This window comes from Carcharhinus amblyrhynchos, chromosome 24 (genome assembly GCF_965287045.1).
Source record: "Carcharhinus amblyrhynchos chromosome 24, sCarAmb.v2.hapA, whole genome shotgun sequence".
Classification (NCBI taxonomy): Eukaryota; Metazoa; Chordata; class Chondrichthyes; order Carcharhiniformes; family Carcharhinidae; genus Carcharhinus; species Carcharhinus amblyrhynchos.
Window position 1 is genome coordinate 32,747,311 of NC_137347.1, and position 14,140 is coordinate 32,761,450.

The following is a 14,140-nucleotide window of genomic DNA, read 5'->3' on the forward strand; positions in this document are numbered from 1 at the left end:
GGATTTGTGGATAGCGATGAGGACCATCAGAGGATGTAGATTGATTGGAGACTTGGACAGAGACGGCAGATGGAATTTAATCTGGACAAATGTGAGAGAATGCATTTTGAAAAGTCTAATACAGATAGGAAATATACAGTAAATGGCAGAATCCTCAAGTATTGATAGGCAGAGGAATCTGGATGGATCTGAAAGTGGCATGCAGGTGGAGAAGGTAGTCGAGAAGGCAAATGGCATGCTTGCCTTCGTCAGCCGGGGCATTGAGTTTAAAAATTGGTAAGTCATGTTGCAGCTTTATAGAACCTTAGGGAGGATGCACTTGGAATAGTGTTCAACTTTTGTCGCCACATTACAGAAAGATGTGGAGGCCTTGGAGAGGCTACAGAAAAGATTTATCATGATGTTGCCTGGTACGGAGGGCATTAGCTATGAGGAGAGGTTGGAGAAACTTAGTCGTTCCAGTGAGAACAAATCAAGTTTCTCCAATCTCTCCTCAGTCGTTCCAGTGAGAACAAATCGAGATTGAGGGGCGACCTGATAGAAATCTACAAGATTATAAGGGGCATTGACAGAGTGGATAGTCAGAAGCTTTTTCCCAAGGTGGAAGAGTCAATTACAAGGGGGCATAGGTTTAAGATGCAGGGGGCAAGGTTTAAAGGAGATGTATGAGACAAGTTTTTACACAGAGGATGGTGAGTTCCTGGAACTCACTGCCGGAGGAGATGATGGAAGCAGATACAATAGTAATTTTTAAGGGGCGTCTTGACAAGTACGTGAATAGACTGGGAATAGAGGATATGATCTCTAGAAGGGTCTTGTGTTGAAATTTTCTTTGTTCTTTTATCTTCCATCCTTTAGCCCAACTTCCTATCGTGTGTTCCTGCATTTCCTTTAATTTCATGTGCCTTAGTTTTATCAATAAGCCTCCTATGTAGTATCTTATCAAACACCCTTTGAAAAACTATAAACAATATCCACTGGATTTTCTTTATCCTTACATTCTGTTAATTTCCCTTAAGAGCATTATTTGATTGTAAGCAAATTCACATTGGCTGCCCTTAATTGGCCTATATATTTCTAGGTGAGTATTAATATCACTTGTTATAGCTTCCAGAAGCTTACTACTAAATATACTTATTTTTACATTACATTTTTGCCATTTGTAATATTCAGTTGTTATTTCCTCACAGCTCCTGTACAAAATGTTGCATGTATATTTTGTGCAAAAATATAGTACTGCTAGACTTGTTTGAAGAAAATATTTTGGAGATTGGCAAACATTTAGTAGTCAAGTTAATAAATGACCATTGTAACTTCACCTAACATCAGAATTAGTGAAGGTACACTGCATAATACCACATAAATTAATATATGCTGTTCTTTCTGTGCCTCCACAGGCAATAGAGGCAAATCTAGTGCGAAAATCTGCCAGTGGTTTGACCTATATTGCAGAATGGAGAGGCGGGATACTAGACCATAAAATGGGTCACCTGGCATGTTTTTCAGGAGGGATGTTAGCCATGGGAGCTGATGATGCACCAACAGACTTATCTAAGCACTACATGGAATTGGCAGCAGAAATCACGATTACCTGCCATGAGTCATACAAACGTTCAGGTAAGAGATATATTTGCCAAAATCACAATGCAAAATAGATTAACAGATGTATTAGTATTTAACAGCTTTTGTCAAATAGTGTGTGAAGGAATTTCTTACAAGTGCATCTATGCAGTTATAGAGAATGCAGTTGTGTGCTTCTAATAATTAAGTTAGTTATATTGCAGTATGCAATTTTGATGCAAAAATAGGTTATTATGGCATGTTACATAGCAACACAAACATGTAAATTGTTATAAATCTCTGTGCAGTCAACAGAATAGTAATTAGAACCCCATTTTCTGATTGTATTTTGGAATTCTGCCTTTCAGGACATGCATTGAATTGTCTCTTAACCCATTTATGATACATAAAATCTACAACACTTTTGGCTCATTTGTTCTATGCTGGTGTTTAGACTTCACACACAACTCCTCATGGTCTAAATATTTAATTCCACTCTATTACTGTATAATGTTTTAGCTCTGTCCCATGTATCTATAAACCCTCTTGTTATGTCAATGCTATCTGTTTGAATCACTCCATGTAGCAGCAATTTCCACAATCTCATCACTCTATCACAAATTTCCTCCTAACCTCTGTTTGATCTACTCTGCTGCTTTATGCTGATCTCATTCCCACGTGGAAACAATCTCCTCGCTTCAACCCTACTGAACATCTTCGTAACATTAACAAAATTTGTCATATCACCTCTATGTATTTTCTCAGGAGAAAAGAGGCTCAGCCTATTCAACGTGCCTTGAACAGTGCATCTTCTCAATTCTGGTAACATCCTCATTAGACCCTTTCTGTTTGTTTACTACTTTCTGCAGTAAGGAGAATGGCTTGCAGCACTCCAAATGTATTCTAACCAAGATTCAGGGTGGGATTTAGCAGCCCTGTTCACCACCAGGTGCAAATCCTGCTATGCCGCTAGATCTCATGAGAGGGCCAAAACCGAATTAATGCCAGTGAGATCTTGATTTGAGATCTTCCTTGCCACCCTACTGGTGACATGGGCACAAACTCGATTTGCGTGATTTTCAAGGAATGTTGAGCAGGCTGGGTCTCTCCTCTCAGAAAAGATTTACAGGTGACTGTCATTAATGTTATGAAGGTTTTCAGTGCGTGGACATGAGATTGATCTATTATGCTGAACTCATCCATGGAACCAAACAAAGTGTTGAGGAGAAACTTTGTTACGGAATAGTGAGATTGCGGAAATTCCATCCCAGCAGCATGACGTCATGCCAACGCAAGTCATTGTTGGTTTTCAAAAAAGAAAACTAGTCATGGTGACCATGCCAGGGGCATGGCGATTCCTGGACGCCTCAGGAGTTGAGGGCCATGACTGGAAATTTCCAGGGGCACATGAAAGGGGCAAAAAAAGGGGGGGGGGGGGCGCTCTGGCACGTGGGGTACCCCCCTTAATTGATTGGCCGGGGGAGTGGGTGTTGGCAATGACGGCAAGGGAGGGTGTAGAGCCCCAATATAGCAAGAGGAGAAGGGAGACCCCCAATGAAAGCAAGTGTGAGGGGGAAGGAAAGAGCTCTGATGACAGCCAGGAGAAGGGGGGGGGCAATGTCTGTAAAAGGGAGAGTGCCTCCCAATACTTCCATGGTGAAGTGGTTTGTGTCAGTCCTTGTATGGGTGGTCCTCCGTGTCCGTGGTGTGGAGCTGGCCTTGTTGGCTCTATCTGGCTCAGCCCCACCCCAACAGAGTGGTGGCACAAACCACACCCCCAGATTTTCTGTGCACTAAGTGGCAAAGAAAGTGTTGCCTGAAAACTCAGCTGTTCTCTGGTTTTCAGTCAGACCCTGACATTTTGGCATTTTTTGGGAAAATTCCACCCTCACTACCAATTTGGCCTATTTCCTTGCTTTGTATTAAATGCCTTTACATAGAACGCTAGGACTTGTTTGCATTCTTAATGGCCTTATCAACTTGTGTTGCTTCTTTTAGCAATTTATGTATTTCCAGACCTGTTTGCACCTTTGTTTTGTTTAGCTTATCTGCCAAGAAATGAATGTCTCCTTATTCCTCCTTCTAAATAAACCACATCTACTCTCTCCTGTATCAAATTATATTTTGGATTTATCCATCCAGTCTGCTAGAGTGCTGACATTTTCCCATATTTTGATGTTATCTTATTATTTATACTTTGCACCCCAATTTGGTATTATTTGCAAATCTCAGCACTATACCTCCAGTTGCTGATTCCAAATCATTGATCTCTATGATAAACAACATTCTATTTACTATTTCATGGGATGTGAGCATAGCTGGTAAAGCCAGTATTTGTTGCCCATCCCTAATTGCCCTTGAAAAGGCGCTAGTGAGATGCCTTCACATGGTGGAGGTACATCCACAATGGTGTTAGGGAGGACTTCGTGATTTTTGATCCACTGACAGTGAAGGAACAGCAATATACTTCAAAGTCAGAATGATTGCCTTGGAGGCAATATTTCAGATGATAGTGTTCCCATATGGCTGCTGCCTTTGTCCTTTTAGGTGGTGTTGGTCACAGCTATGGAAAGTGCTGTTGAAGGACTTTGGCATGTTTCTACGGTGCATCTCTTATATGGTACATGCTGCTGCCACTATGCATTGGTCATAGAGCAAGTGAATGTTTAAGGCTGCCAAATGATGGGCTTTTTTTGATATGAACTGTCAAACTTCTTGAATGTTGTTGTTGCAGTTGCACTCATTCAGGAAAGAGGAGAATGTTCCATCATACTTCTGACATGTGCCTTGTGGATGGTGGACAAAGTTTGGGGATTCAGGAGATAAATTACTCACCACAGAATTCCTAGCCTCTGACTTACTCTTATAGCCATCATATTTATATGACTAGTCAGTTAAGTTTCTGACCAATGATACCCACATGATGATGTTGATGGTGTGGGATTCAGTGATAGAATTGAATGAAGGCGGGGGAGGTTGTTAGATCTGCTTTTGCTGAAAGTGATCATTGCCTGGCACTTGTGTGGTATGATTGATATTTGCCAGTTATCAGCCCAAGCTTTAATATTGTTCGGGTCATGATGTGGGAGATTGTTCAGGTCATTCTGCATGTAGATGAGGACTGTTTCAGTATCTGAAGAATTGCGAATGACACCAAACACTGAAGTATGATCAGCCAACCTCCCATTTATGATGATATGATGGTGAAAAGGTCATTGGTCAACTTCTCTGAACTCCTACCCTCCATTTCCTGTTTTCCATCTATCTTTCAATTCTCTGATGCCACAGGGAGTCTCTTATTGAAACCCTTCTGAAGACCCAAATAGCTTTGGACTTATTCCAGCTGCTCTGGAGCAACTATAATAGCCCTACAAAATTGGTGATTTTTTTTTTAAAAAACCCATTTTATGCCCATAAGAGGGGTGAACCAGGACCCAACTTTTAGTCCCCTGTTTCTAGAGTTTGAAAATTGAAGGAGCAAATGCAAAATGTGCACTTGCAAATATGAGAGTAACAAAAAATACATGTTCATGCAGCAAGATGATCTCAAAAAAAATTGAGGTATTTTGATGAAAAAAAGTAAATGTGAGAAGATTTAAATTCTTCTTTGAAGAAACGTTCCCGGAGATATGACTTCTCATGAGATGCACAGAACAACCTATAACGTTGTGTAGGCTTGACATGAGTGAAAAACACATATGAAACAGGCAACACTTTGCAAGAAACAGTTTGTTGGTAATTCACAAAGTGAGTAGCACAGTCAGATGCTGTTTCCTTGTCATATTTCTTCAAATGTGCTGCCCTTTTCTCCACCTGTTCCTGGGTTCCTCAGGTTATACTGCTCATCTGGATAATTAAACATAACACAGTCCTCGTATTTTCTGGGGAGAAATCCCTGAAGTGCTGAATTTGAGAAATCTGCTTGCTCCCTCTTCATGAAGCTGCATCTCCACTACTCATCATTTAAATGGAGGCCATCCATTCATTTGCCCATAGGATCATTTACTTGCCCTTTATTTCTCACACCCTTGATCTTGCCTAAGACTCATAGGTAATTGAATTTGAATTTGATTTTGAAGCTTGATAAGAGCTGAAATAAGTATATTTTCCTATATATAGACACTTATCCTTTTAATTTGTAATTAAAGGCCAAGAATTCTGCTTCATCTAAGACTGCATTGTGTATAGAAGATGCAACTACAGCCATGTTTAATTATTCATTAAAGTTGATGTAGAAATTTCAGGGCCACCAGTGCACTGCTCAGTCACAGGTTGTGCAGTCAGTGTAACAAAAAAAAACCAACATCACATCAGAAGCAGAATTTCAGACCCTTCTTCATTAGTTAGCGATGCAGAAAAGACAAATTCTGCAATTAAATATTACGTTCATATTAAAGAGACATTTTTTGAATATTGTAATCTTTTTGAATGTGTAATTTGATTTTTAGCAACTAAGCTTGGTCCTGAAGCCTTTCGTTTTGATGGTGGTGCAGACGCCGTTGCTACAAGAATGAATGATAAATATTATATCCTGCGGCCTGAGGTGGTTGAAACCTACATGCACATGTGGAGATTTACCCATGACCCTAGGTATCGAGAATGGGGTTGGGAGGCAGTACAGGTATGTGACTATGGCATATAGACCCTTTGAGACAGCTTTGATAATAGTTTAATTAGAAGTGCCTTAGGGAACTGGTTCTTTTGGGCCCACTGTTATCCACTCAATCAGAGTAGAGTAGCAATTGTGTATTTTCCCACTTTGCACTGTCACCATGGGAGTTCTTCAAGGAACCACCCTCAGCTCCTTCACCTTCTTCTGCATACTGTCCCTTTGCAGATGTTACAAGTTGTGTGGCACAAATACCTTGTGTTCACTGGTGTCAGTAACTTCTTATATGATGTGAGGTCTTACTTTCATGTGAGTGAACTCTCTATCCTTCATGTGAGTGAACTCTCTATCCTTCATGTGAGTGAACTCTCTATCCTTCATGTGAGTGAACTCTCTATCCTTCATGTGAGTGAACTCTCTATCCTTCATGTGAGGCAGCATAATTCTTTTGAATTTGAACCAGTGGCACTAGTTTTAATTAAAAAAAATTAAGCTGTTTTATTTTGCAAAGTGCACATGCAAAGCAATAGTTACCAATATGTTTCATCAATACGTTTCTGCATGAATGATAAAAATCGGTGAATATGCTATCCTGCTTTTTTTTATGTGGGCCATCTTGTCTAGCTTGGCGTTAATTTTTAACTTTCCTCTCCATGCACTATATCCTTCTCGCAGATTTTCAGTGTCTGACTCTCTACACGTAATCTTTGTTTACCTCATCCTTGTCTGAAGCTTATTTTCTGATTCCTCCTTTCCATCTGATGGTTTAGCCAGAAGAACTGCAAATCAAAAACGGCTACTGCACTGCTTACTTTGAAACTTAACGTAATGAAAACTTACATCTTTATCCCCACCCAACATGGAATTATTTGAAACCCCTGAATAAGTTAATGCTTCTCCTATATTTTCCAGTCATCCTGAATAACAGAATCAATGTCTGACTTCATTGTGTATTTGGCAAATGCATGCAGAATGTGACCTTTCTTTATAAATTCACACAATCTCACTTTCTTTTAAAACTCCTATTTTTAAACTGAACTTTTCTTTTGAAAATCCTTTCTTTGTACAATAGTCAGTATATCCTAAAATGTAACAGTGACAACATGGGGTTAGTTTCCATTTGTTCTCTGATGACACCCAGATCTTTCTCCTCATCATCATATTTTACAATCTCTCCTTTCCAGTCTAGAATGAGCTGAAATTTTCTCCAGTTATACATGGAAAGATCATAATCTTTCCTGCATCATAATCTCTGGACCCTCACCACTGACTGTATTCCTGAGAGTAGCTAGATAGGGCAGTGGAGTCAGTGGTGAGGGTCCAGAGATTGATCTCTATACCTCTCCCTATATATAAATTCTCTTACCTATATTTACAGTTTTCTGCACAAACCTGCCACCTCCCATTGCTACTTCAGTCTTGTGGTTTTGATCATCAAGACTAGCATTGACCACTTACCTTCCATAATTCATTATATCTGCATCTGCAGCAACTATCCCCCAAATATCTTGCAGCTACACTGGCAAACCCCTAGTGGTTAGCATTGGCCTTCTATTCAGTTGTATTCACTGTTGTTACTGTTCAACAATGTCCTAACTTCCGCTGTTGAAGCTCTTTTCAAGCAAAACTTTCATGGCCTGTTAACATTGCTATTGCCCGTATGTGACCCATCTTAATTCCCTGAATTTCAAGAGACAAAATGTAAGCATATGTGGCACATGACTACTCAACCATCTATTATCAGATTTGGCCTGACCCCTTGAGATCAATGGAGCCTCATTTTCCTCTTTCTCCTGGCTCATTATATAATAGTATAACCCTGAAAGACAAAGGTAACCAATCCGAGGCTTTTCAGTACTGCCAACTGCATCCTATTACCTCTACTCCATGCCTTTTGCATCTCACCTCTGACAACAAGCGCAAGGTGCTCACTGCTTACTATGTCTCCAAGTTAGAGACAGACCATCAGTTTAGATGCCTTTACTACTTCCTTTTCTCGTAGTTTAGTAAAGCAAATCCTTCATGATTCCTATCCCTGAACTCTCAGGCTGGATTCTCCTACCTCGCCCACAGCTGGGATTCTCCAGTTCAGCTGCAGTGAATGGAGATTTGACTGAGCGCCAAATTTTCTGTTCTTGCTGGCAGTGGCAGCAGGGTGTGAATGGCTGGAGAATTAGGCCCTCATCTCTTTCTAATGGGATCTCTGCAAGCTCATCTTGTATGTTAAGCCAACAGATTGGTTCCTTAATTCAACTCCCACTAAAAACCTGATTGTTCAACCTCCTTTCTAGATCCCAATTTTAACTGAAGTTATAAATGGTACATTAGAACATAAGAACATAAGAAATAGGAGCAGGAGTAGGCCATCCAGCCCTTCGAGCCTGCCCCGCCATTCAATAAGATCATGGCTGATCTGTCGCTGCTCAGTTCCACTTTCCCGCCCTCTCCCCATAACCCTTAATCCCCTCTCCTATCAAAAACCCATCAACCCGCGTCTTAAAAATATTTAGCGAGGCAGCCTCCACCACTTCAATGGGCAGAGAATTCCAGAGATTCACCACCCTTTGAGTGAAGAAGTTCCTCCTCAACTCCGTTCTAAACCGCCCCCCTTTTATCTTGAGGCTGTGCCCCCTAGTCCTATTGTCTTTTTTGAGCGGGAAGAGTCTTTCCACCTCTATCCTATCCATCCCATTCATCATCTTATACGTCTCAATGAGATCTCCTCTCATTCTTCTAAACTCTAACGAGTACAAGCCCAGTTTATTCAGCCTCTCCTCATAGCTCAACCCCCTCAACTCCGGTATCAGCCTAGTAAACCTCCTCTGCACTCCCTCCAAGGCCAAAATATCTTTGCGCAGGTGCGGCGCCCAAAAATGCACACAGTACTCCAGTTGTGGCCTTACCAATGCCCTATACAGCTGCAGCAAGACCTCCCTACTTTTATATTCAATCCCCTTCGCTATGAAGGCCAGCATCCCATTCGCCTTCCTGACCACCTGCTGCACCTGCAAGCTGGGTTTTTGCGACTCATGCACAAGGACCCCGAGGTCCCTCTGCACCGTCGCCTGCTGCAGTTTTTCGCCTCGTAAGTAATATTCCTTCCTACCATTTTTCCTACCAAAGTGGACCACCTCACACTTGCCAACATTAAATTCCATTTGCCATTTCCTGGCCCATTCGCCCAGCCTATCTAGATCCTTCTGCAGACTCTCCACACCCTCTGCACAATTTGCCGTTCCCCAATCTTGGTGTCATCAGCAAATTTCGACACTCTACACTCGGTTCCCTCCTCCAGATCATCTATATAAATGGTAAAAAGCTGAGGCCCCAGCACCGACCCCTGGGGCACTCCACTAGTCACCATCCGCCAATCCGAATAGCACCCGTTGACCCCCACTCTCTGTCTCCTATTTGACAACCAATCCTCTATCCACGCTAACACCCTACCCCCAACTCCATGTCCCTCGACCTTCTGCAATAACCTCTTGTGAGGCACTTTGTCAAACGCTTTCTGAAAATCTAGAAAGACCACATCCACCGGCTCTCCTCTATCCACCGCCCTAGACACATCCTCATAGAACTCCAGTAAATTTGTCAGACACGACTTCCCTTTAATGAAACCGTGCTGCGTCTGCTCTATCAAGCAATTCCCTTCAAGATGCCTCGCAATTTCCTCCTTAATGACAGATTCTAACATTTTACCTACCACAGATGTTAAACTAACAGGCCTATAATTCCCCGCCTTTTGCCTGGCACCCTTCTTAAACAACGGCGTAACATTAGCCGTTTTCCAATCATCCGGCACTTCCCCGGAATCCAGCGACGTTTGGTACGCTGTCCTCCTTCATCATTATTCTACCTTCAACCTTTGTGGCCTCACTACTGTCCCTGTCCCAATCCCAACCAACTCTTCCCAGAATGTTTTCTCTTTTCTCTAGACGTTCCATCAATCTCCTGCTGGAGTTATTAAAGGAGAAAAGAAAGACTTGCATTTATGTGGGAGCCTAATGATCCCATTTTATATCTTGCTGATGGAATTTCAGTGCCTGTATTGTAGCCTTAATCCTGTTACTATATAATCTGTCTAATACAACAGCTTGTATTTATGTAGCGCCTTTAACATAATAAAACCTTCCAAGGTGCACAGCAACAATGTGAAACAAAATATGATACTGAGTCGTATAGGGGGCTATTACTTCAGATGACCAAAAGCTTGGTTAATATGGTAGGTTTTTAAGGAGTCTCTTAAGGAAAATGAAGTGAAGAGGCATCGGGAGGGAATTCTAGATCTTGAGGTTTAGACAGCCGAAGGCACAGCCACCAATGATGGAGGGATTAAAAGTAGGGATGCGCCAGAGGCCGTAATTCAATGAGCGCAAATATTTTAGAGCGTTGTGGAGCTTGAGATTACAGAAATAGGGAGGGGGTGACAACAGAGGGATTTGAAAATAAGGATGAGAATTTTAAAATTGAAACTTTGTTTGACTGGGAGCCAACGTAGATTAGCGAGTAAAGGTGAACGGGACTTGTATGACTTGGGAGAAGGGCAGATGTGTTTTGGATGATCTCAAGGTAATGGAGGATTGATATGCGAGAGCAGCCGGGAGTACATTGGAGTAATCAAGTCTCTCAGTATCAAAGACATGAATGAGGGTTTCGGCAGTAGATTAGTTGAGGCAAGGTCAGAGTTGGGTGACACAATGGAATTTTAAAAAGTCAGTCTCAGTGATGTCCTGAATATTGCAGTCAGAAGCAGACTTCAATGTCAAACTCCAAGCTTCTGAACAGTCTCAGGCAGTTGGTGGGTAGAGGGGTAAAGTTGGTACCTAGAGAATGGAGTTTGGAGCAAGAATTGAAGGCAATGACTTCGGTCTCCCCTGTAATTAATTGGGGGAAATTTCTGCTCATTCAATTCTAGATATCAAATAAAAAATCTTGCTTCTGGTGGGCATGGACTTGGGAGGTGACAACACATCTTAGCACTTTGAAGAGGAAGGGGAGATTGGAGATGATTAATTTGCAAGGGTGGTGGAGAAAAGGATTGTTTTTGTATTGAGAGGAAAAATGACAGCAGATTTAGAGAAATTTACAACACCTGAAGAAAAAGAATCATCAAAAATATTGGCTTACAGGGGAACCAGCAAGGGCATTTGGGTGCTCAACAGTTTCATGGGAGTTTGTCAAGGGAGCAGGAGGTATATTTTCTGAACAAGATGAGCTTCGAGTTTGAGAAAGATGAGTCAGGGCTAGGACAGTTGCAGGATGGGTGTGGGTGGCTTTTGAGGAAGTGCAATAAACAAATTTAACCCCAATTTTTCTACCTGCACAGGCTCTGGAGCAGCACTGTCGAGTTGAGGCTGGATTTTCTGGGATAAGAGATGTATACAGTACCCTGCCGCACCATGATGATGTACAGCAGAGCTTTTTCCTTGCAGAGACATTAAAGTAGGTATTAAGATTACTGCTACTGATGTATTCAGATAGCTTCATGGAGCACTAAAACTAGAATTCCTCCTTTGACTTGCCATCGAATCCATTTTATCCAATGAATCAAGTTAAACAGAATTGGCAAATTGCAAGTTTAATCCTTGATAAGTGCTGAGTGAATTATCTTAGCCCAGGAAGGAGTACAGCTTTTATAGTTGTCCTCAGGGCTCCTGGGGTTAAGTAGAAAAGAGTTAAGGCTTCTGCTGCAGGTGAGTGTTTGGTTGTCACTGCTGAGATTGCACATCTTCAGAAATCGAATGAGGACATATCAGGTTTAGCTATGATCCCCTCCATGGTGCAATAGCTGGCAACGTTCACAAATTGGTCTTGCCTCTCCTTAATAGTCACTCAGATGGGATACCAGAAGAAACCTTGTGCCTTTGGAGAGAGAGTGGAGGTTCAATCGGTTTTCCCCTGAAAATGATGGAGCATTATATCCGATTTTGGGCAGTGCGCTTGGGAAGGATGAGAGAGCTTTTGAGAGAATGCAGAAAAAAATTACTGGAATGGTTGCAGAGTTGGGGACTTGAGATAGGTGTATAGATTAGAGAAACTGGATAAAAGGTTCAGAGAAGATTTGATATAGGTGTTGAAGATCATAAGAAGTTCAGATAGAAACTGTTCCCATTGACGGATGAGTCATGAGCAGAGACTACAGATTTAAACAGATTAGCAATACATCAAAGATAACCTGAGTGAGTGGACAGAGGCGGTTGAGAAGAGTGGCTGATGTGTTTCTGTGTTCAGGGAGGTTGCTGGGAAGAGGTGCATGTGTGTGCATAAAGAGGGTGTTGGGGGAGATGGGGAAGAGCAACTGATTACAAGACATGGCAGGTGGAGAGAGAGCCTTCACGGGAATATGGCAAACCTGGTTGAAACCTACATGAGCAAATAAAATATTTTTACAAAACGCTTAAGCATTGATTTTCAAATTTATATGATGATATGCTAATCTGAAATATTCAAATTTTAATCCTTATACACCTAAGGTTATGCGCTACTTCATTGCTGTTCTGTTTTTGCTGGTATCTGGGGTTATGTTAAATTTTAAGTTTTGGTCATAAATTCATTCATGGGACACAGACGTCGCTAACAAAGCTGAATTTCTTGACTGTCTCTAAATACCCTTGAGAAGGTGATGGTGAGTTAAAATGGAGTTATATTACAATGATTTGAAACGCACTGCCATAGTGTTATGATCCCAGTTGATGTTATAACTAGATGGGAAGATCCCACAATTGGACCTCTGGCTCAAAAGACCGTAAGTTTACTTTTTTTTAAATAAAACATGGAAGAACAGATTTGCAAGACCATTAATTAGTTTTAACAACAAAGGGAAAAAAATTGTTAAACGTGAAAAGCTTGATCAGTACTCTTTTACTCTCCTGTTTAGTTTAATAATGCATACGGGTTTAAAAATGATCACGGACAGCTAAGTACATTTCAATCTACAATGGTCTCATTAATGCACAAAGTCAAATACCCATTCTGTTCTGAACTCAAGTTAGTGATTTTCTCCTCCGCATCCCGAGATGATTATCATGAGAGTTTCCAAACTCCATTCTCGAAAATACACTTTAAAATCTTGTCTCATAATGATGCTATCCCGGAGCAGTTTGCATTCCAAACTCCAGTCCATAGTTTATAAATTACTCTTTTAAACAAAGCTTTTGCTCCATTTTTAACAGTGAATTGAGTGCAAGATTTTACACCAACCCCTTTAGGATTTCTTTATTTAGACAGCAGTCAAGACAGCACAATTGCTTTAACTCTGAATTCCTATTAAAATTACATCAAACGTTTTTGCTACCTCTGAAAGTCTGCTGTCCTACTTTAAATCTAGTTGACGCAATTATCTCTGACTCAACACTTTCTTTACTCTTCCTTAAGTTCTTCTGAACCTTATTTTCTGTTCACTTAACTTCAGTTGTCTGAAACATTCTTTGTCTCAATTCCCTGATTATCTGGACTGTATCTGTTCCTTAGGAAGCTTGAATCCTTGTAACCCTCTTGCCCTGTCCAGCATCTCCTGGCCAACTTGAGAGTTGCTCACTTCACCAACTGCTCTGGCTTCCAGTTAAAACTGAAGAGCAAAAGAATGCTCTCCCCTCTGGGAAGTGAGCATCCTGTGCTTCATATTGAGGGAGCAGAATTCAGGTACACTGCTGGTTGACACGAGGCGCAGCAAAGCAATGTGCGTGAAGTCAATGGCACTCTGCACCATGGATCAGCCTACAAGTCTTGCAAATGCTTTTGCTCTGCCGACTTTTCTGTTAAGCGGGAATGAGATGAAACTGTCCCTCTTTGAATAGAGAGGGTTAGTGATCTCCTTTATGTAATAGTGCACTGCAAGCTCCAACATGTTTCTAACATCTCCACCAGCAGCCTGGAAGAAATCAGATGCTTAAAACCCCAAAGCAATATTCACCTTTATAGCCACTTGCAATGCAGTTATTTCACTGATGTGAGGCTGGAGATATGACT

At 41.3% G+C, this 14,140-nt stretch overlaps 1 protein-coding gene across 2 annotated transcripts in view; it reads left to right on the top strand.

Moving 5' to 3' along the window:
- LOC145357997 (mannosyl-oligosaccharide 1,2-alpha-mannosidase IA-like) overlaps positions 1 to 14,140 on the top strand; it is a 139,237-nt gene that overhangs the window by 111,043 nt on the left and 14,054 nt on the right. For both annotated transcript variants that reach the window (XM_080211663.1, XM_080211664.1), the window contains 3 exons: positions 1,398 to 1,617; positions 6,009 to 6,181; positions 11,499 to 11,614. In XM_080211663.1, the coding sequence (XP_080067789.1) occupies positions 1,398 to 1,617; positions 6,009 to 6,181; positions 11,499 to 11,614 (509 nt within the window). The remainder of the gene's footprint in view (positions 1 to 1,397; positions 1,618 to 6,008; positions 6,182 to 11,498; positions 11,615 to 14,140) is intronic.